Source organism: Papio anubis, chromosome 2, assembly GCF_008728515.1.
Source record: "Papio anubis isolate 15944 chromosome 2, Panubis1.0, whole genome shotgun sequence".
NCBI classification, from domain to species: Eukaryota; Metazoa; Chordata; class Mammalia; order Primates; family Cercopithecidae; genus Papio; species Papio anubis.
The window spans coordinates 20,652,537-20,674,456 of record NC_044977.1 but is presented as its reverse complement, the minus strand read 5'-3'; the positions used below and the strand labels follow the sequence as shown (position 1 = coordinate 20,674,456).

At 35.5% G+C, this 21,920-nt stretch overlaps 2 protein-coding genes across 22 annotated transcripts in view; one reads left to right on the top strand and one right to left on the bottom strand.

Annotated features, from left to right (window-relative positions):
- ABI3BP (ABI family member 3 binding protein) overlaps window positions 1-7,870 on the top strand; it is a 248,598-nt gene extending 240,728 nt beyond the window's left edge. For all 16 annotated transcript variants that reach the window (XM_031662974.1, XM_021933977.2, XM_031662969.1 and 13 more), the window contains 5 exons: window positions 2,568-2,647; window positions 3,400-3,429; window positions 4,303-4,464; window positions 5,562-5,684; window positions 6,643-7,870. In XM_031662974.1, coding sequence (XP_031518834.1) covers window positions 2,568-2,647; window positions 3,400-3,429; window positions 4,303-4,464; window positions 5,562-5,684; window positions 6,643-6,758 — 511 coding nt within the window. In that variant the 3' untranslated portion in view covers window positions 6,759-7,870. The remainder of the gene's footprint in view (window positions 1-2,567; window positions 2,648-3,399; window positions 3,430-4,302; window positions 4,465-5,561; window positions 5,685-6,642) is intronic.
- Window positions 7,871-8,222: 352 nt separating this feature from the next.
- Window positions 8,223-21,920, bottom strand: part of TFG (trafficking from ER to golgi regulator) — a 37,405-nt gene continuing 23,707 nt past the window's right edge. For 3 of the 6 annotated variants that reach the window (XM_009199212.3, XM_009199216.3, XM_003893863.3), the window contains exons 6-8: window positions 20,568-20,708; window positions 12,361-12,459; window positions 8,223-9,034 (exon numbers count right to left, since the gene is read on the bottom strand). In XM_009199212.3, the coding sequence (XP_009197476.1) occupies window positions 8,652-9,034; window positions 12,361-12,459; window positions 20,568-20,708 (623 nt within the window). In that variant the 3' untranslated portion in view covers window positions 8,223-8,651. Of the gene's footprint in view, window positions 9,035-9,754; window positions 9,796-12,360; window positions 12,460-20,567; window positions 20,709-21,920 lie in introns of all 6 variants that reach the window. The other 3 variants (XM_009199224.3, XM_009199231.3, XM_009199220.3) reach the window with 3 other exon arrangements.

Sequence of the window (21,920 nt, the reverse complement as noted above, 5' to 3'; positions counted from 1 at the left end):
ATTTATTACACAATTTCCAGGGTAATTTTCTATCTCCTTTCCTGTTCTCTCTTCTAGAATTCCTACTAGTTGGGTACTATATTCTCTGGAATAATTCTCCAACTTTCTTTTCTCTCATTTTCTCATGTTTGACTTTTTGTTCCAGTATTTGTAAAATGTCCTCAACTTTATCTTCCAAAACTTCTATTTGAAGTTTCTTACTTCAAATAACTGTTTCCTGAAACTTTAAACTTTATTTTCTATGTACAATCAATATGAGACATTTCTCTTAGACCTATGATGTCATTCATCTGTGACAAAATGTGCTTCTTCAGAAGAAATTTTACCACCACAAGTCACTTTTGTTATATAGGGTTTAATGAGACCAAAACAAAAAGGTGCCTTTCAGTTCCCACGTTAATTTAGTGCAAAATAATTTCCTTGAAACTTGTCGAATATCACAAAATATTGGCCAAAAGAAAACCCCAAAAAAGTAGCTTGTATTTGTGGCATGCTAAAAATGGAGCTTCAGTGTACATAACTGTGAAATAAAAAGACATGGAGACAATTCCAGCAATCAGACTTGGCCAAAGCACAGGGCTTTTGGCAATGGCCTGGAACGAATGTGGAATGCATTGCCCATTTGAATCAAAGTCCAGATGGCTATGATTTCTTTTTTTCCATTTTCAGTTCACTATAGTTCTACAGGCTTTTTTTGTTTTGTTTTGTTTTTAGGCCTCTTAGCAAAAATTTAATCTCTGGAAAATATTTCATGTGAAAATACCCCACATGAGTGTGATTTCTGTAGATGACAAAGGTGTTTTTGTATCAACAATCTCTCATTGCAAATGACAATGACAAAGGCATGTGCCACCATGCCCGGCTAATTTTTGTATTTTTCATAGCGACGGAGTTTCTCCATGTTGGTCAGGCTGTTCCCAAACTCGGGACCTCATGTGATCAGCCTGCCTCGGCCTCCCAAAGTGCTGGGATTACAGGCATGAGCCACCGCACCTGGTGCCAGTTTTAAAGTTTTGAAAAGCAAAAACAGTAACAGTACAAGTATTTTGAGCCTCATTGCTCTCAGCTGAAAATTAGGATAAGATTTATCTCATTAGGGTTTGCATGTGTTGTATTGCTGTATATATGTAGAATGACTAATGCATCTCATACATAGTAAGCATTCAGAAAATGGCTGCCATTGTTGTAGCACTAGACTCTGTTGTCTTAGACTAGATACTAGCAGTGTTAATGCAATACCTCAGTGATCAAGAAACTGACTCCAATTTTTTTTCCTGCTTAGTACCATCCATACCAAACTGACAGCTGTCATCCTTCTGTTTTTCACTTGTTTACAAAATATCTATCTTTTGTGCGTTCTGCATTCTTATTTAATTATAAACTTCCCAAAGAAGGAAATTATTTATCTCCCAAAAGCCCTGAGCAAATCTGAGACTCTCAAAATATTATCAGCTGACTCAGGTTGACTTTTGAATTCAATGTTCTTTCACTGCTAAGTCCACTTGCTGCTGAAAGGAAATCTTAATTTCAGGCAAATGGCAAATTGCTTTATTGTTTACATTTCTTTAAAGGATTTGCTTTGCTTACATATTTTATGAATAAAAATTGCTAAATACTGCACAATAATTTGATGAATAATTCTTAAGGATACAATCAAAGCAACTTATAAGTCCAAGGGGCCTAGGGTTGTTTGGGGTTTTGTTTAACAGAAGGTTAAGGTACTCGCCGATATGAATTTGGAGTATGGAGGGAGAGAAATGTCTGCGTTTGTGTTCCTGCTCTTCATAAGGCAACATTACCATGCCTCTTTTCTGGAGACATCATAGCATCCTGTGATCTACAGAAGACCCAAGTTCCAGGCAATACAACTAGGAGTCCTTGCAAAGAAACACTTATGTCTATCTGTTCCCATAGTTTAGTCTACAGTTAAATACACTATCTACAGCTTAGTCTAGTAGTTCTCAAACATCACTGGGCACATGACTCACCTAGAGAAGTTATAATTTACCTGAATCTCCTCAAAAATTGCTTCAATACCTAGAGTAGGACAAGAAATTTGCAGTTTAACACACTTTCACCACTGCCACCCTATGATGTGATTCTGACATAAGTAGTTCAAACCCCACAGTGAGGAAGATGGCCTAAGTCCAGGATTATACTCAGGGTTGGTATAACAGAAAACAAAATGGAATCTTGCCACTTCTTAGCCCCAGGAAGTAGCTGAGACCTCTTAAAGAAACAGGTTCCTTGTTACTGGAATTAGCCTTTGTCTACCATATACCCCTTTTTTATATGTCTATTAACCTGCCAAGTCATTTGTACGAATTTGGAGATTTTTAAAGACAACCGTCTTTTTTATTAATGCTTACTCAAACCTTAGACAAGCTGTTCAGATAGTAAAACTAAGCAATCATTTTTCTTTCCTCAACCTACTTCTGGAACATATGTTACCACTCACTGTCATAATTTCAAAATAGAATCAGGAGGGATGTCAGTGTAATAGGGGAATGTTGCCTCCTAGCCCTCAAGAATGTATTACAAGTGTTTTTTTATTTTCCCCTAAACAGTTATGAATTCCAGGTGAAACCCAAAAACCCGCTTGGTGAAGGCCCGGTCAGCAACACAGTGGCATTCAGTACTGAATCAGGTAATTACATCAACAGTAATTCCCAAAAACAGTGTCAAAGGGCCACAGTGGAGCAATGTTTTGCATAGGAAGCCTGTTTGAAACCCAGCTAAACACTACATAATACTGTTTCTTGAATTTCTTAAAAACCCATTTGTGGGAAAAAGCAAACTGATGAAGGCTTAGAGAAACACCACTTATATTTTTCCTCACTTAAAGACACATCAGTTTAATTTAAAAAGCATAATCTATACTCTTCCAAAAAGCTAGTGAATGAATCCTCCTCTGTATGCCTAAAATCAAAATACCCGTGAGTGCATCCACAAAGGGAACACATGATAGTTTAATAACAGCTGTGAAGTTTTCCAATTAGACCTTAAAAGTTCCAATTCCTTAATGAGATACATCTGCACATACAGCATTAATATTTGCATAATTTTTATACCAACTGTAGTTCATGGCATCTTGGTGATTTTTACCATGAAGTTTTTGTATCAAACTAAAAGCAGCAGCTTTTGAAATTCAAGTGGAGGCTGGAACAGCGACAACTGTTCCCAACTACTCAAATTATATATAACAGATACAGCTGAATACCTACCACGCAGGAGATTATTCAATCAAGAACAATTTCCAAAACAAAGCAAACTTTAGCAAAAGAGTACCACTTTGCAAATAAGACTTTGTAACTGTAAGCACCCATCATCTTCACCATGCCACTGGAATGTTGGGGTTTTATCTAGTAAGGTCTGACTTTTGTATTTATTTCTCCTCAGCGGACCCAAGAGTGAGCGAGCCAGTTTCTGGTAAGTACCTGTCTCAATGAGACACAACTACATGCTTTTCTAAACTTATTCAACTGACCAGGCATGGCAGAATCTGAATCATGATTTCGCGTTTTTCCACTTAGTCTTCTTATAATACCAAACAGGTGTGAATGTTTACCTACACATTGTACAACACTGAGGACCCATGATGTTCTGGGAACAAGTTGGACATTTTGAAATTTACTTTCACTCATGCGCCAGGCTTATTATTATTTAATAAAATAGCCAGTGTAATCCCAGCACTCAGAAGCTGAGGTGGGAGAATTGCTTGAGCCCAGGCATAGGAGACCAGCCTGGCAATATGATGAGACTCCCTCTCTACAAAAAATTTACCAATAAAAAATCAGCTAGGCATGATGATGCACGCCTGTGGTCCTAGCTACTTGGGAGGCTGAGGTGGGATGTTCGCTTGAGTCCAGGGGGTTAATGCTACAGTGAGCCATCATCCCGCTTGGGCAACAGAGTGAGATCCTGTCTCAAAAAAAAAGAAAAGAAAATATAACACCCTCATTTCCACTTTTAATAACAAGTCATATTAAAGCAGTTGTCTAAATTTTATAACATGCTACAAAAAAGAAACCTAAATTTCCTCCTAAATGACACTGCCTACATCTAGCTCTGCAGAGGCTATTCAACACCTAAACACCTTAACATACTGCTCTCAGATTGATCTATTGACAGAAACTTATTCTGGGGTTTACTTGTTTAAATCCTTCTAATATTTTTGGCTCCAATATTTAGCATGGGGGGAAAAAAAGGTATCAGCAAGTTGACAAATTCTGCAAACTGATTATTCTTAAAGTATCTGGCCCAAGAGTCAGATACTAAACTCAAACTGTTTTCCTTACGTAGCAGGAAGAGATGCCATCTGGACTGAAAGACCCTTTGATTCAGACTCTTACTCAGAGTGTAAGGGCAAACAGTATGTCAAAAGGACATGGTATAAAAAATTTGTAGGAGTGCAGCTGTGCAACTCTCTCAGATACAAGATTTACTTGAGCGACTCCCTCACAGGTAAGCAGGGCTACCAGCTGTTTTCAGCCCTTAACTTATGGGAATGTTTTGCAGCATTGTACAACTTGGTCTTTTCTTAAAGAGTTTCAGGCACTAATGGGTGCTGTAAACACAAGTTTTCCTCTGAGCAAAATGTTATGGAAATGGTTATCATTCCTAGAAAACAAGGATGTAAGACATGCTATTAGAAGGTAAATAATAAAAATGCAATTATAAAACAGTGCCATCATGGCAAACTGGAATGTACATTCACTAACCATGGTCAAACTCCATTTTGTTACAACCATCCAGGAATAAAAAGCCTATTGACAATAAAGTGACTAAATCTAACGATAACCATGGAACAAATATAACATCTTCAAGATGCTAGAAGAGCTACAACCCCCTGCTCCATGCCCAATAGGTTATAATTTTCTATATTCATAGAGTAAAAATTTTTAATGAATAAGGCTGGCCCTAACATAAAAAAGTAGGTATTTTTTCAGTCATTCAACTCTTCTAGGTGCTGAACACAAAGCAGCATAAAAGGTACTTCCTACTTTCCTATAGCTTACCTCTCCTTTCTTTCCTTGGTAAGAAGAGATAGATAATACGTAAATAAGTAAACATTTCATAGAGGTAAAGAACATTTTCAAAAAGGTGAAGGCCTAACAAGTTAGCACTAAGCTAAGGAGAAAATTGGGAAGGAACTAACCACACAAGGGTCTAGAGGAAAGAGGTCAAACGCCTAAGGCAGAATACACCTGGCCAGTTCCACCAGTATGGCCCAGACTTAGTAAGTGGAGGGGCAGGCAGGTGTGAAATCATGTGGAGCTCTGAAATCAGGTAAGAACTTTGGATTTTATTCTGAGTATAATGGGAGACTGCTGGAGAAATTTATGGAGAAAACAAACATTATCTGACATGCATTTTTAAAAGATCACTAATCTCTGATAAGGGGAGGGGAGGAAGAATACAGGTAGGCAAGAGACATTGTTGGTTTGAACTAGGGTAATAGAGAATGAGGGGAGAAAGTACAAAAACAGTAATGATTTCAGAATTGTCACATTTCAAAGAAAGTAAGTAATACTTTATCCTTTTAATTTCTGGTTCTTCAGGAAAATTTTATAACATAGGCGATCAGAGGGGTCATGGAGAAGATCACTGCCAGTTTGTGGATTCATTTTTAGATGGACGCACCGGGCAGCAACTCACTTCTGACCAGTTACCAATCAAAGAAGGTATGTTTTCTGATCCTCCTCATAAGCAACAGAGTTTTACAGATTAACCCAGAAAGAAATCAAGCTGAGGAAAGCAATCAATTTAAGAAGAATTCTATAGTACTACTGCTCCACATATCACATATCTAGGAAAAAATGAAGACTTCAATGTAAGTTTCTCAGCTTAGAAACTTGGAGCCAAGGGAAATTAGACAGACATAATATAAATGCATTCTACTTCAAGAAAATCTAAACTTGCAAAAACAGCCACAAAAAAGCAGTTTCCCAAACTTAAATCATTCATGTATTAATGTTACGGGTTTTGTCATACTGAGTGCACTTGCATTATTATTTCCTTAAGAAAAAAAAAAAAAAATTTAACTACTGCTACCGTAAATGGAAAAAATAGTACTTACCTTGCAAGTAACTGTATAAATATAATTAAAATAGAATAATTCTGTGGGAAATGAATAACCTCTGTAAATTGCTAAAGACCCATTGGCACCAAGCTGTGTAATGAGGACTGAATAAGACTTAAAATTAATCCTTGTCTAAGCAGTGCAGAAGAGGGTAAATTAATTGTTCCTATTAGTCCGGAATCACCTGGAGGTTCTCTAAATAAACTATTTGATTCGATTTTTCAGTAACACATTTTGTTCACGGGCACTTAAAAATACCAACAATACTAAAAGATGACCTACTAAATTCTGTGAACACATTAATGGGCAGTGAAACTGTCCCTACCAACCATCCCTCCTAACCTGACATGGCAAATGTCAACAATTTCTCAGGTGCCCATTTTGCCAACCATGACTACACCTCAGGAAAAAACACCAGAGCTTCTTGCTCTCTGTTTTCTAAATTACCTCGCCTCACTAAGATTAGCCTTCAGCTATTCAATGACATCCTTCAATCTATAAGCTATGAGGGCAAAAATATAATACAGCAGCTATTAAAATGAAACTACTTTCTCTCTCAGGTTATTTCAGAGCAGTTCGCCAGGAACCTGTCCAATTTGGAGAAATAGGTGGTCACACCCAAATCAATTATGTTCAGTGGTATGAATGTGGGACTACAATTCCTGGAAAATGGTAGATGCTGCAAAGTTACCTTCTGTTTCATCATGGCAAACAAAATCATTGAAAATACTATGTCACATTCATTCAAAGCTATTTTGTTTACTATGTATAAAAGTCTACAATCTAATAGCAATACTAGATGTTTATTATTAGAAGAGATTGCTGAGAGTATTTATCAGGTTTTACAAAGTCATTTTAAGAAAGCAAAATATTGATGTTAACAGAATAACATTTTTGGGGAAGCTGGCTCCCTATTCATGGTATTTTAAGAGATCGTTTGTATATTATTTATCACACTGTTGTAATGATGTTTTGAGATACTTTTATAACAAAATTAACATCAAAAAAGGTATATACTTTTAAAAAATATTTACTTTTATTGATGTGTACTCTTCCTATTGACGAGTTAATTCCATAAATCTCTACTTAGTTTAACTTATTGGATCAAATTATCTTCAGCATATATATCTGGGGAAAAAAGGTCCGAATTTTCACATTTATATTTAAACTTCCATTTTTTAGCAACAGCTGAATAGCTTTGTGGAGGATTTTAAGAGTTACACATTCATGCTAATATACATTTCCTTTAAACATCCACAAATTCTTAAAAAGACTGAATCAGTAAATTTCATTTCAGCTAAAAATGAAGTCTAATATATTGTTTCAAAAGATACATTTTTACATACCATAAATGTTACAATATCTGAATATGCTTTGTCAAACTATCCCTTTATGCAATTGTCTTCATATTGTTTTTATGATTCTAATCAAGCTGTATGTACAGACTGAATGTGAAGTCTGAGCACAAAAATAATGCACGATGAGATCGCCTACCATTTTATAGGACATTTACTATGTATTTATATGTTAAGACCTCTATGAATGAATGTATCAGAGAATGTCTTTGTAACTGTTTAATTCAATCTGTAATAAAAATCTGACTCATTTCTATTAAAAAGGTATTTTCCTTTAGGCGGGGAATGGGAATCCTTGCTGCACTGTTGCAGTCATTCTGAAAGGACCTTTCCCTGTACTTACCTTTCAACATGCTTCAATCTTATCAATGCTACATTTTGTATTTTTCAAGTAAGCATAAATTCTGCAATAAAGAGATGTAATTTTTTTTAAGATTGAGTTTTTTTTATTTCTGAATGGTTCATCAGTATGTTAACTATACCCTAAGGAAAATCACAAAGTTATCCAGGCTCTACCAAACCCCCATCATATCTATTGTTTTTGTCCTAAATTAACCTTTCATCCTATGAAGTAATAAAGTTCATTTTAAACCAACGATTACCAATGCATTTTTTTTTCAAAAAGGAAGGACAAAAACCAAATGGCACTGTTTTCTCTGAATGGAAATCTGTAAGTTAAAATGTCAAAATGTTTATACTTCATTTTAAGACCAAATACCAATAAGGACTTCTGAAAAATTGTTTTTTCACATCATGTTAATGACTAAATTAAATTTGAAGACCACTAATGGATTCAATCACCTTTATTAACCTATCAGTGTTACATTTTATACATAATATCTTGTTGTATTCTCCAAGGGCTCTACTTTAGTACATCATGTTAATAGTAAAAAGGCAAATAAGATGGCTAAACCTCACCCTAGCGTTTTAATATCCTCTGGACAAAGGAAGCTAGAAAGTCAATCACTTTATACACGTAAGAGTAGTGTTCCAAAGTAACTAAGAAGCTGCTACATTTTTAAGCAGGGAGGAAAAAACTTTCATTTTGGTCTTTGTGTTCCAGCAAATTATACTTTCAATTAACAGCAACAATGATATCATAAAAAATGCTCTGCTTTTTAAATTTCTGAACTTCAATACAAATTAAAATAGTACTGGAGTCTTTTGGGAGGCCAACAGCTAGCAGCTACATTAACTGGTGTAGATGAGCCTCCTTATCGATAACCAGGTCCAGGTTGGGTATAGCCCTGACCAAAGGGAGGACGGTTACGTGCATAAGGATTAGGCCCACTTGGAGGAGGGGTCATGGTACTTCCAGGAAGTGAAGTAAAACCTGGTCTTGGTTGATAGGCCCCAGGTTGGCTTGGAGCCATTCCAGGTTGAGAGGCAGGAGCCACAGTATAATTAGTAGGCTGAGAAGTTTGGGCAGTGTAAGTTTGTGCAGGATAATTGCTCGCCTGGTACTGCTGTGGCGGCTGAGCAGGCAGTTGTTGAGGCTGACCAGAAAAGGCAGGAGCTGGTGCCTGGGAAGTTGGTTGCTGGCCATATCCCTGGAACTGCTGAGGTTGTTGGGGTCCAGTCTGCTGACTATAGCTTGCTGAAAAGGCAAAATAAACAACATGTATCTTATCTTTTAGTAAAACTTTTCCAAAGAATTAGTCTTACTGTTAGGTGGACCAAAAATGGTGAGAAATTTAATAAATATGTATGTAACAAGCAGAGTGGTAGATTCCATCACATAGTATTTCAAGACCAAGTAGTTATCAAAGAGGCATTCTCTACAATTTTTTAAACCCTCTGAGACATAATCCCTGAGAGCAAATTCCTGCCATAGCATAATTCCTAGAACAGATGCTCAAATGATAAAAGAATTATTATACTTTCTAGGAAGATCAAAAATGGGAAAGCTAAATAATCATTAACCAGGTTTTCAGGGGAGACCTACTTAACAGTACCAAATAAAAACACATTGTGGAGAATGAACATTTTTATATGAAATAATACTATAAATACATCTTATTGTACTAATTAGGTGCTTTAAATTTTGCTCACTCTATAAAAACTAAGCCATTAAGAATAAATACAAAGTACCATTTTCACAATCTTTAAAATCTTTCATTTCTTTTAGATTTGGTATCTGATGCTTTCTGCCTTTACGACTCAAAATTTTGACTTAGCAGTACAGCATAACACATAAAAAGCACACCATATTGCCCCATAAAAAGCAACATCTATATTCATTAATTACTAGGATGGAATTTTTTTTACAATAAAAGTCGGCTTCACTGAAAACTTTTATCTCTACCATGAAACACACCTGCAGCTACTTGCAATGAAACCTCTCCATTGACTGGAATCCTGTCAGCATTAAATACCAGATACATAAGAAAATTATTAAAATATGTACAACCCTGCATTAAAAAAAAAAAAAGGATTGAATGAATTTGAGTATATTCTGAACTCACCTTGAACCTGGGTTCAAAATTTACTCATGAAAGAAACCTTTATGACATAGTCCATGAACAAAACTGGAAAAGGTCAGAGGGAAACTGGCAAACCAACAGTGTCAAAGATGGTCCAATGTTACCACCACCACCTCTTAGTCTCCAAGCAGAGTATTTAGTTGACTATTTCCATATCTCTCAATCAAATTCAAGTTAATAGACTAGTAGGATCAGAAATACAAAGATCATAATTTGAAAAACCTAAATTTTACTCAGAGTGAAGACCCTGACTAAATTTATTAAGAGCAACCTTAGTTCTTAATAAGAAAATCAAGTATCTTTAACCCATTTAACTCACGGTAGCATCTGAACACTGACCTAAAACCAATTCATAAAAAATTCTGAATGTCATACAATTCCTCCTATCCTCTACATAAAACTTACATTTTCACTATAAGGTCTTGGAGAAACAGATGGATTCAGCTTTATACTGAAAATGCCTATTCATTTTAAGACTGCGAGAAAAAAGAAAAGTGCCTTTTCATCCTGGCACCCGAAATCTAAATTGTTTTTTTAACTGGGCTTGGAAGTAATCTGATCCTTAATTATTGCTTAGGGGAGGGAATAACCCTATAGGCTGAAGATTTCATTAGCAGCCCACCAGTCTCTTGAACATAATGTGGCAATGCTTCTATCACTCTGTGTGTGTGTGTGTGTGTGTGTGTGTAGTCTCCCTTCCATTTGTGTGTGTGTGTGTGTGTGTGTGTGTGTGTGTGTGTGTGTGTGTGGTCTCCCTTCCATTCCTCCAAAATAATAACTTTAGGTGAAGGACATCAGAAATAGCAAAAAAATGGAAATATGGAAATTATGTGGGGGTTTTTTGAATACACAGGACATCTAGCCTTTTATGGAAGAAGTCTGACAACTCCAGTCTAGGTTGTAGAATGCAGAATGATACAGGGAAATACTGAACTGGTCCAGCTCCCTCCAATGAATGGCTATATGTGCTTTGACAAGTCACAATCTCTTTGAAAACTAGTTGCCTCATTTATAAAATGCAAAAGCCTGAGTCCCACACCCAATCAAATGAAATTCAAAAATCTCTGGGAATGCAGCCCCTACACAAAGCCTCCCCCAGGTGATTCTAAAGCACAGTGAGGGCCAAAATCCCCTGAGATTAAATGACAACTAAATCTCTTCAGTTCTGCTATTCTTTCTATAAATCACATAATTTGTAACACTGATTTTTTTTTTTAAAAGAACTGCATCCTAAAAATAACCTTCCTCCTGATATATTCCAAACTTAAGTTCTATACATTTCATACAATTAAAAACAAGTAGCTACAGGTTAAGTCACTCCACAGCAAATAAGATCTAAATAAAATTATTTGTGCTAAAATATTTCAAACTTTAATTAATGACAGAATATTACGGTCTAGGTCAGGAGTCAGCAAACTTTTCTGTAAAGAGCCAGACAGTAAATATTTTAGGCTTTGTGGGTCACATGGTCTTCTGTTGCAACTACTCAACTCTGCCATTCTAGTGACCAAGCAGCAGTAGAGAATATAAAAATAAAAGCAGAAGTGTGTTCCAATAAAACTTTATTCAAAAAAAACAGGCAACAGTCCCGATCTGGCCTGTGGGCTATACTTTACTGACTCCTGCTCTAGCTGATACCACAAAACTCCATAAAATTTAGACAAGATTCAACTTGCATAAATTATTTTTAATTACACTTGAAATTCTGATACTTCAATCTTTGGCTGTAACACAAGCATTGGACACAAACTCTCTCTCTGACATAAATGTAACAAATACTGGAATTATAGCCAAAGTTACATTAATATTTATCATACTTAGATACATACAATCTTCGGCGGACAGATGGTAAAACACAAACAAAATAGGATGCTTATTTAAAACAACTAAACAATGTTCTTAGTTGCCTGAATTACATTTTATACGATTTTATTTGTATGGCCTCTTTCTGGTATTCCTACATACTTGCAAGAGATTTTAAAATCTAAGTAGCTTAATTTAGCTCTTAAATAAGATCACCTTTCCATGTATGAATAAACTGTTCATATTTCTACAGGTACTAAGAGTACACTGGAATTACGTGTTACACATAAATGGAGGGGTGGAGGGGAGGGGGAAAACTTGCACTAAGTTGCCTAAGAGATAAACTGATCATGTTAGTAAGAGACAGCTTTGTATTAAAAAATTTTTATACTACAAGTTACTGCAGAATCATCTACTGTAAGTTTTATTTGCCCACCAGAAAACTGAAATGTTGATTTACAATAGATATTAACGTAAAATATTTTTAAATAAATAAAACAAATGTTGTTTCCCCTAAATAAAAACTTAATACCTATTATGTCAATGTACTACAAATCAAGGAATTAAGAAGAGCTTAAAGTTTAATGAGTACAGAAACAAAAAGCCATGAGCCAACTCCCTTTCAACACCTGCTCACCTGAATACTGAATACCATACTGTTGAGGCTGCTGAGGTGGAGCCTGTGGCTGCTGCGCACCATAGCCGGCCTGTTGCTGGTACTGTTGGTACATCTGACCTGAAAAAGAAAAACACACACACACACACACACACAAGAAAACAAGACATGTTTAATGTGGCAAAGAGAAATATTTTTAAGATACATATACATTCTCTCTCCATCCAAACAGAGTAATAATATACAAGAAAGTATCTGTTCACCTTTAAATGTCTACGAAGAGAAGGAACCATTTTAGAAGTGTGATTTCTCTGCTGTGGACTAACTGCAGAGAACTAACTGGCAACAAACATTAAGTGCAACACCAGTGGCTACCATTTCATAAAGTCTAGAAAAACAAATATTTTCCAACTCAGCTGCCAACAAATAAGTAACGCTAATGTTCATTAAAAGCCAAGTGAGTTGAAAATCAGTAAATAAAATGAGAAAAGGGACAAATACCATTACTATCATCTGAGTCCTTCCTAAAGCACTGTATTTGCCCTGTAATGTTTGGACCTCTATTACCATATGAACAAACTCTTCGGTAGCAAGGAACTACATGACATCTTTTGTTCCAGAGCTGCAAGACACTTCTGAAATCTGTCAAGTTTGATTTTCTATGAATTTCCAACATCTTCAGCCAATAATGTGGACTCTAATAAAGCCTAAATGGTTCTTCATTGCACTATTGAATAATAGCAGGCCTTTTTAACACGGGTGATGTGTTCTTGAACATGGGAGTCCTATTTGTCCTATTTAAGGTCAACAATCACTGTTCCTATGAAGAAACCTTTTAGACACTTACTACCCATGATTTTCTATTTTTCTGTCCTCACAATCTGTACCTATACCTGTGATTTTCAAGCAAAGATTTATTGGTTTATGTCTTTATTATCTCTGCCTCTCAATTATTTCACATTGATTAATTTAACTAGATGTAATATCTAGTAGCAATAACCTTGCATTTAGTATCTATCTAGTATTTAAATCTTTAAAATAATCACATGTTGGCTGATTCCTTTGAAAAACATTCAAACTACCTATTAATCAAAAGACTATGAGCAAACCAGATACTTACTGCAGAAGTGGAAGAAAAAAAAAAAAAGGCATTATATCAACTGCCACTCAAATTGAGCTGCAGTAGGCAGCTAGGACTCACAGGCTTAGAAAATGAGATGGAGTCCACTCTATTATACTAGCTGCTCAGCCCTAAATGTGTCTAAGTGCTGCCCACTGGGTAGCACTAAAGGAGATACAATTATGTTTATATCCAGCTTATTTACTAGTAAATGTTTCTTTATAATAAAAACAGAACAAAAATTAAAATCAGCTCAACTATTTTAAGCTATTTAACCTATTCCCAAATATGACAAGAAAAAAAAAAAAAGAAATCCTCACAAAAGTTTCTTAAATGCTTTCCTATTGATTTAGACTAACAGCATAAAACGTAGCACAGAAATTAATCAAATTTAGATACCACCTTAATCCTAGATTGTACTTCATAACTAACTTCTGGAATAGAAGTGATCAGAACCTAAAATAAAAAGGCAAGCAGGTACAGAAGGGGAATAAATATGTATAGCACACAACAATGAACTCTAATTCTTCAAAATTAGAAGGCTTAGCTCCACAATAAAAAAAATAAGCAACAGTCAATAAATATATTTTTAAAAATTCAACCAAATTAGTATTCCCTATCTCAGATACAGAAAAATTAAGCAACTTACCTGCGGTCAATAGCTAAGAACAGAAACATCAAGAGCTAAGAACCATCACTGGAACTCAGGCGTAACTCCAAAGCTTTAGTTTATAAAGTCATTTTGCATATATTATCCCATGAACAAAATAATATAAATATTAACTTGGGCATCAACAAAAAAGGCTGAGATTAAGGCTCCATATAGTAGTAGACTGTGGTCATCAATGAGTAAGGAACTCCTGGTCAAAAACGTAGTTATTCCCCTCACTAAAAATGTATAGGGTACAAAGCTTCATAAAGCTTTTTTTTTTTTTTTTTTTGCATGTTTTCATAAACTGCTATAAATTGTTTTTGAAAAAATTCCTAAAAATTTCAGAGGTTTATTATATCTCTACACAATATTCCTTTTATAGCAGATCCTCAAATAACATCTTTTGTTCGACATTGTTTCGTTAAAACACTGAGAAGGAAAAAAAAATGATTCCCAGGTTACTTGTTCTGTGTGGAGTCTGCACATTCTCCCCAAGTCTGTGTGGGTTTTCTCTGGGCACTTCATTTTCCTCCCACATCCCAAATATGTGTATGTTGGGTTACTTAGCATGTCTAAATGATCTCAGTCTCAGTGACTCTGGGTATGTGTGTGGTTGCAAGTGTACCCTGCGATAGAACAGCATCCTGTCAGGGTTGGTCCCCATTTTGCTACTGAGCTGCTGGGACAGATCTCAGCCACCCACAACCCTGAACTGGAGTAACCGCATAAATCATTATCTTATTTGTTTTTATTAATCTTTCTTCAATGTATCTATAACTCACATTTGTTTTTAGTCTTTACCTAGAAGTCTGGGGGTATTTTTGTGACCAAAAATATGCTGTAGGAACTCAACTTACTCATATCAATTAACCTTTACTAGAACTGACTTCCTCATACTTCGTCTCACTTAAAGTTACAGTTTCCAAGAACCTATCAACAATGTTAAGTGAGGATTTACGGTACTTACTTTAAACCCACCTCATTCAAGTCCAAATGGGACTGTCACAGTATTCTGAAAATTAATTTAAGAAGTGTGTTTAATTGTTTAAAAAAAGAAAAAGGATGAACTCCTTCACATACTTGAGAGATCTACCGGATATATGAAGAAAGCAAAATGCAGACATTGTTTATAGTAAGCAATGTTTTGAGTAATAAAAAATACGGTCATGCATTGCTTAATGACAAGAGTAGGTTCTGAAAATTGTGTCACTGTACAAACATCATATAGCATACTTACACAAACCTAGATATATACAGCCTACTACATAGCTAGGCTATATGGTACACACCAGACTACAAACCTGTACAGCATGTTCCTGTACTGAATACTGAGGCAATTCTAACACATGGTAATTATTTGTGTATCTAAACATATCAAAACATAAAAAAGTACAGTGAAAATATGGCAAAAAAGATAAAAAATGGTATAACCGTCTAGGGCACTTACCACGACTGGAGCTTGTAGGATTAAAAGTTGCTCCAAGTGAGGTACTTGTGTTGAGTGAACGTGAAGGCCCAGAACATTACTGTGCACTACTGAAGATTTACAAACACTATACACTTAGGCTATACTACATTTATTTTTTTAAATTCCATTTCTTCAATAAATTAACCTTAGCTTACGGTAATCTTTTTACTTTTTTAAACTTAACTCTTTTTTTTAACACTGTAGCTTAAAATACATTGTGCTGCTATACAAAAATATTTATCCTTTATATCCTTATTCTAAAAGCTTTTTTCTATTCTTTTAATTTTAAATTTTCTTTTACTTTTTTAAACATTTAGAAAAACATTATGACACAAACATACACATTAGCCTAGGCCTATACAGCATCAGGATCATTGATATCACTATTTTCCACCTCCATATCCTGTCCCACTGGAAGGTCTTCAGGGTCAAGAACATCCATGGAGCTGTCACCTCCTATGATAACAATGCCCTCTTCCAGAATACCTTCTGAAGGACCTATCTGGGCCTGGTTCTACAGCTTTGTTTTTTTAATTAAGTAGGAGTACACTCTAATGATTTAAAAATATAGTATAGTAAATACACAAACGAGTAAGTCAGTCACCTATTATCATTATCAAGTATTAGGTACTACCCATAATTATGTGAGCTACACTTTTATATGACTGGCAGTAAGTCTGTGTACACGAGAATCACCACAAACACCTAAGTAATACTGTGTGCTACATTGTGATGGCTACACATCACTAGGCAACAGAAATTTTTCAGCTCCATTACCATCTTATGAAACCACTATCATATGCAGTCCACTGTTGACTGAAATGTTGTTATACAGTGCACGACTATATATAAGCTATGTTTTATGCGTATTTTCAAAAAGAATCAATGCCAAAGTAAAAAGTAATAACAAAAATTAAGGGGTAAAAGAGAACAGCATGAAGCAAAGAGTAACGGTAAGACTTCTGGCAATTATTTATTACACAGAATAGCCAACCTCTATGATGCCCCTCACGGGCTTCTGCACATGAATAGCATTCATGACAATGGGTTAGTATCATTTACATTCTTAGAAATTAGAAAGATTTGACTCCACAATACAAAAATGACCAAAGAATAAGCAACAAGCACATGAGTATCTGCTCCCTTGTGCAGTCCCTCACATACTGAATAGGGCTGACCTGTATACCAAGAGAATATTGCAGAAATGATAGTGACATTTCTGAGGACAAGCTATAAAAGACAGGTATCTTCTATCTCATTCTCTTCTGACTGCTCATTCTGGTGAAGCTGTCATGTCATGAGGTCACCCAAGCAGCCCTATGGAGAAGTCCAAATGGTAAAGAACTGAATCCTCTAGCTCTGGTTAAGCTTCAGATGACTATAACTCCAGCAGCCATTTTTAATTGCAACCTCATGAGAGAGGCTGAGCCAAAATCACCCAGCTAAACCATTCCCAGATATCTGTCTAAAACTGTATGGGATAATAAACTTTTGTTGTCTAAGCATCTACATTTTGGGATAATAGTTACACAGTAATACGTAATACACATAGTTTTGACTTTGGAAACGTAAGGGATAGCTGTTAGAAAAAACGACTCAAGACACATTAACAAATGCAAAGTGTGAACCTTATTAGGCCCCTAATTTGAACAAGTCAATATTCTTGAAACAATTAGGGAAATTCAAATATAGACCAGTACGTGTCGACATTAAGAATCACTGTTGAAGTTGCAGTGAGCTATCATCAAGCCTGTGCACTCCAACCTGGGCAACAGAGTGACACCCTGTCTCAATTAAAAATAAAAAAGAATCACTGTTAAATAACAGCATGGTGGTTATATTAAAAAGAAGATTATCAGTTAGACATACATACTGAAATAGCTGAGTATAATAAGCTGTTCATAATTTGATTTAAACTACTCCAGCAAATTAAAAGGGGTGCAGTGGGGAAAAATGATGAAAAAAGAATGCCAAATATTGGTAAATGTTGAAGCCACATGACTACATGAAGAGTTGATTATTCTATGTATGTTTCAATATTTACATAATAAAGTCTACTCAGCTTTTCATTATGTTGGCATATGATTTTACGGATTTTAATTATATGCTTTTTCATTTTTTCAGTTTGTCAAACAGCAGTATCTCCTGGTCTCTGATGATTTTTAGCGTTCTTCTCCTTACCAGTTACATTTCTGGCAACATCACACAGTCTTCCAGTAACAGGCACTGGCTTTATATGAAGAAGGGTAACATTATCCCTTTTGGTTTTTTTAATGATGCTCAATATCTTGTTGATCCTTTTAACTGAACAACATATTAAGATTATATTTATTTGGAATAAAATTCACAGTTCCAAGGTCCCTTTTATGGGAGTTAAGTAACAACTCAGAATTCTTAATTTTAGTTTGGACTATTACACATTGTAAGAGATTGCTATGTTAATAAATTATAAGTGATACATTTTATGTTGGTAATTCTGCTCAAATTATAACCAGTAATTGATCTAAATAACTGGCAATGTCAAAGACTCATTATACATCAAAAAGTATTTATTAAAGTAACCTATAATTAATGCTGGGAATCTATAAATAATGAATATATTTATCTAAAGCTGTGCTCTTAAAATAGTCACTAGCCACATGTGGCTACTAAGCACCTGAAATGTGGCTTGTCTGAATTGTGATATGTTGTTTGTTGTTTGAAGTGTTCCGAATCAGTGTCAAATCCCAGACTTCCAATATACAGTACCAAAAAAAATTAACTTTTTAATAGTGATTACACGTTGGATACATTAGACTAAATAAAATTTTACCTTTTCTTAAACATTTTTCTAATGCAGCTAAATAGAAAAATTACATGTGGCTTCTACCATAATTCTTTTGGACAGCACTGATCTAGAATTAGATCAGTTATTAATAGTTTAAACGATGTCATGTATTAATTGCACAATTTCCATATTGTATGTTTTAATGTAAGCTAACAGTTAATTGTAGCAAAGTATGCAATATTACTTAAAAGAATTAAATGCATATAAACGGTGTTAATCTGCTATCTCTGGAAAAAGGAATTTGGTTGCTGTGGACAGAGGTGGGAGAGAGAATTTTCACTGTATGTCCTTTCACATTTTTAAAATTTTACTTATTTGAAAATGCTCAATTAAAACAAACACTTCATAGTATGTTTAGATATTGCTAGTAGAGCCTTAATTCCCATTTATTTATACATAAACAGCAAACATTATTTGGTACAATGATCCTTCCAACTGTCACTGTATCACAGTATACATTATACACTGCTTACACAGTACACAGTATACACTGCTTAAAATGGGATTTATTTAAAAACAAATCTTTAGTTCACCTGAGGTAGGCATTAAACTCTCATCATACCTATACTCTGCTTTTGTCTATTTCAGCCCACATCTGCTTTAGTTCTAGTTTGTTCTAGTTTTGGCAGTAGCATTTTGGTGCAGAGGAGGAGTTAACTAAAGTAGGTTGAGAAAAGGCTTAATAAGAAATTCTTCACAAACCACTGATTCATCAGCAAAATATCACCTGCTAGTCCATAATGACTGGTGTTCATCCAAGAGACAACTCTGTGGAGGTTTTTTGTTTTTTTTGGTTTTTTTTTTGGCTTTGTTTTTGAGACAGGGTCTCATTCTGTTGCCCAGGCTGGAGTGCAGTGGAGTGATCACAGCTCACTGCAGCCCAGACTGCTTCAACTCAACAATGCAAACAATTCTTCCACTTCAGCTTCCCAAGTAGCTGGAACTACAGGCACATGGCATAGCACATGGCTAACTTTTTAAAATCGTTCTTTTACTTGTAGGGACAGGGTCTCACTATGTCACCCAGCTTAGTCACAAACTCCTGGGCTCAAGTGATCCTCCTGGCTCAGTCTCCCAAAGCGCTGGGATTACAGGCGTGAGCCACCACACCTAGCCAGGTAACTCCGAAAGTATCACCACAGGATAGGATTCTATTCCAAAAGTGGTCAGTTCATTTTAGCCTATGTTTTGTTTTTGTTTTCGTTTTCATGTGATTGATAACTTTAATCACTTGCTTTGGGTGCTGGAAATACATTATACCACTATCTGACCCATTAAACAAATAGTTAGAGCGCCACCTGGTGTTTGTTCTGAAGTGGAATGTGGTTTTAAAGGTCCCAACATGCCCAGGCAACACAAAAACCACATTTAATCTGGAAGGCACCCTAGAGATTAGTAAATACTTAGTCCCGCTCTGCAGAACTCCAAGGTTTTCAACAAGGCACCTTAGTGCCTGCTGCCTGAAGTCTGTTACCCTTCAATCCCCTATTTTAAATACAGAGCTTTCAAATTATATTTCATTCAGAACTAAAGACATTCTTTTGAAACCACTGTGTTTAGTCCAATTTTCACATTTTACAGTGAACGAATATCAAAACCCAGAGAGACTAAATTCCATATCCAAGGATGGATTATTTCAGAAGAAAAAGTCTGACTTAAAATACACTGCTTTTTTTCCATTAAAGACATATTGCTAAATTTACAAAATTATAAAAGGCTACTAATCTTACCCAAAAAATCCACTACAACTAAAGTTATCCTTTATCTCTATTTAGAAATCTTTTTAAATTAGAAAAATCATGCACGGATGCTGAAGAAAGGAGGCAGATAAAACAGCATGTAAGTATAACACAAAATAAAGTGTAAAATCACCAGTCTGAACTTCACTACCCTCCCCGAGGGTCACCACTGACTAATGACTGTCTTTCACTCTATCTATATTCATAGAAACACTTTTTTAAGGTATTTTTTTCATTCCATTAATTGGAAACAAACCTGACATATTGTTCTATTTGTTTTTTTTAACATCAAATCTGCCAGCACATCAAAATTTTTCCTGCGTTTAAGGCATGACTAAATACATGAAGTGTTTACAACAATGCTGCAATAAACACTTCTACACATGTACTTTCCCAAACATGTGTTCTAAACTCTATTTTACCTTCAATCTGACCTGCTTGTGTCTGAGCTCCTGTGTATGGTGGTTGCTGCGGCTGAACTCCTGGTGGGTGAGCTGCTGAGGAGGAGGAAGCAATGCTGTCGGGTGTTCCTGAACGATCTTCTGCAGGAGCACTGGGTGGCCCTGAATAGTCAAAAACAAAGTCAGTTTAGTATCCAATACCTGGCCTTCCCCCAGTAAGCTCAAGGAATACATTTGGTGAAAAGATACTAAAAATACTATAGAATAAGTATATAACCACAAATATGGCTTTTTACATTAAATGTATGTACTTTATTTTTCCCTTTGTTCCAGTCTCTTAATCCAAAGCTACAACTGGAAGTCCTTCCTTATAAAGTGTAAAGTACTATATTCCTGAGTCTCAACCTCTTCCTGCAAAAAAACAAAACTCATGTCTGCAATGCCAATATCCTCCTACTCCAAGCAATGTATTCTGCACATCAACCAAAATTATCACTTCATTCTTCCAGGGGTCTTCACTGCCCATAAATTAAGTTCAACCCCCTAGTTTGGCATTAAGGGTCCAAACATTATTTCTCACAATTTCTCTTCTCACACGTCTCCCTTTCAGCTAAACTAACTTCTACCAACTCCCATAACATATCTAATACTTTTTTACCTCTATTTCATTTATCACTGTTCTCTCCACTATACCCCATATTTAAATATAACATTCACATATTTAAATACGACATTATTTTAAATGCAATTATAATTCCACACTTCTAGTAAGCCTTGACTCATGAATACCTTTTCCACTAGTGAACTTCTATCTAGTTTACTTTTATTAACCCATACTGACTTCTACTTTGCATTTCTGAACAGCTCCCCCTTTCACTCTTAAAGCCTCTGCGGTCTTTTGGCCAGGCTCCTGATCGTTGATTGTTTTTGTCTGCCTCACAAGGCCTAGCACTCTAACTTACATATGGAGACACTGTCATTCTTCCAAAATAATGAACATAGAAATGAATGGAGAGAATATACTACAGTTCCAATGCTGTGACAGTCAAAAAAGAGATTCTGAGGACAATGTAAATATGTCTTATTCCTTTAAATTCTTTCTGCTTTAGCAATGCAGAAGAGTGGTTAAAAGCATAGGCTTTGGAGCTAGACTACCTAGGTTCAAATCCTAGTGCTGTCACTCACTATCTGTGTAACTCTGGAGATGTTACATAATCTCTTTCTGTGCCTCAGTTTCCTCATCTGTACAAAGGATATACTAATTCCTATTTCATAAGGTTATTGTGAGGATTATCAGTTAACAAGAGCTTATGGCATGGGCTTATAAGAGGAATTATACAGCAAAAGCTTATAAAAGTGACTACTACTCAGAAA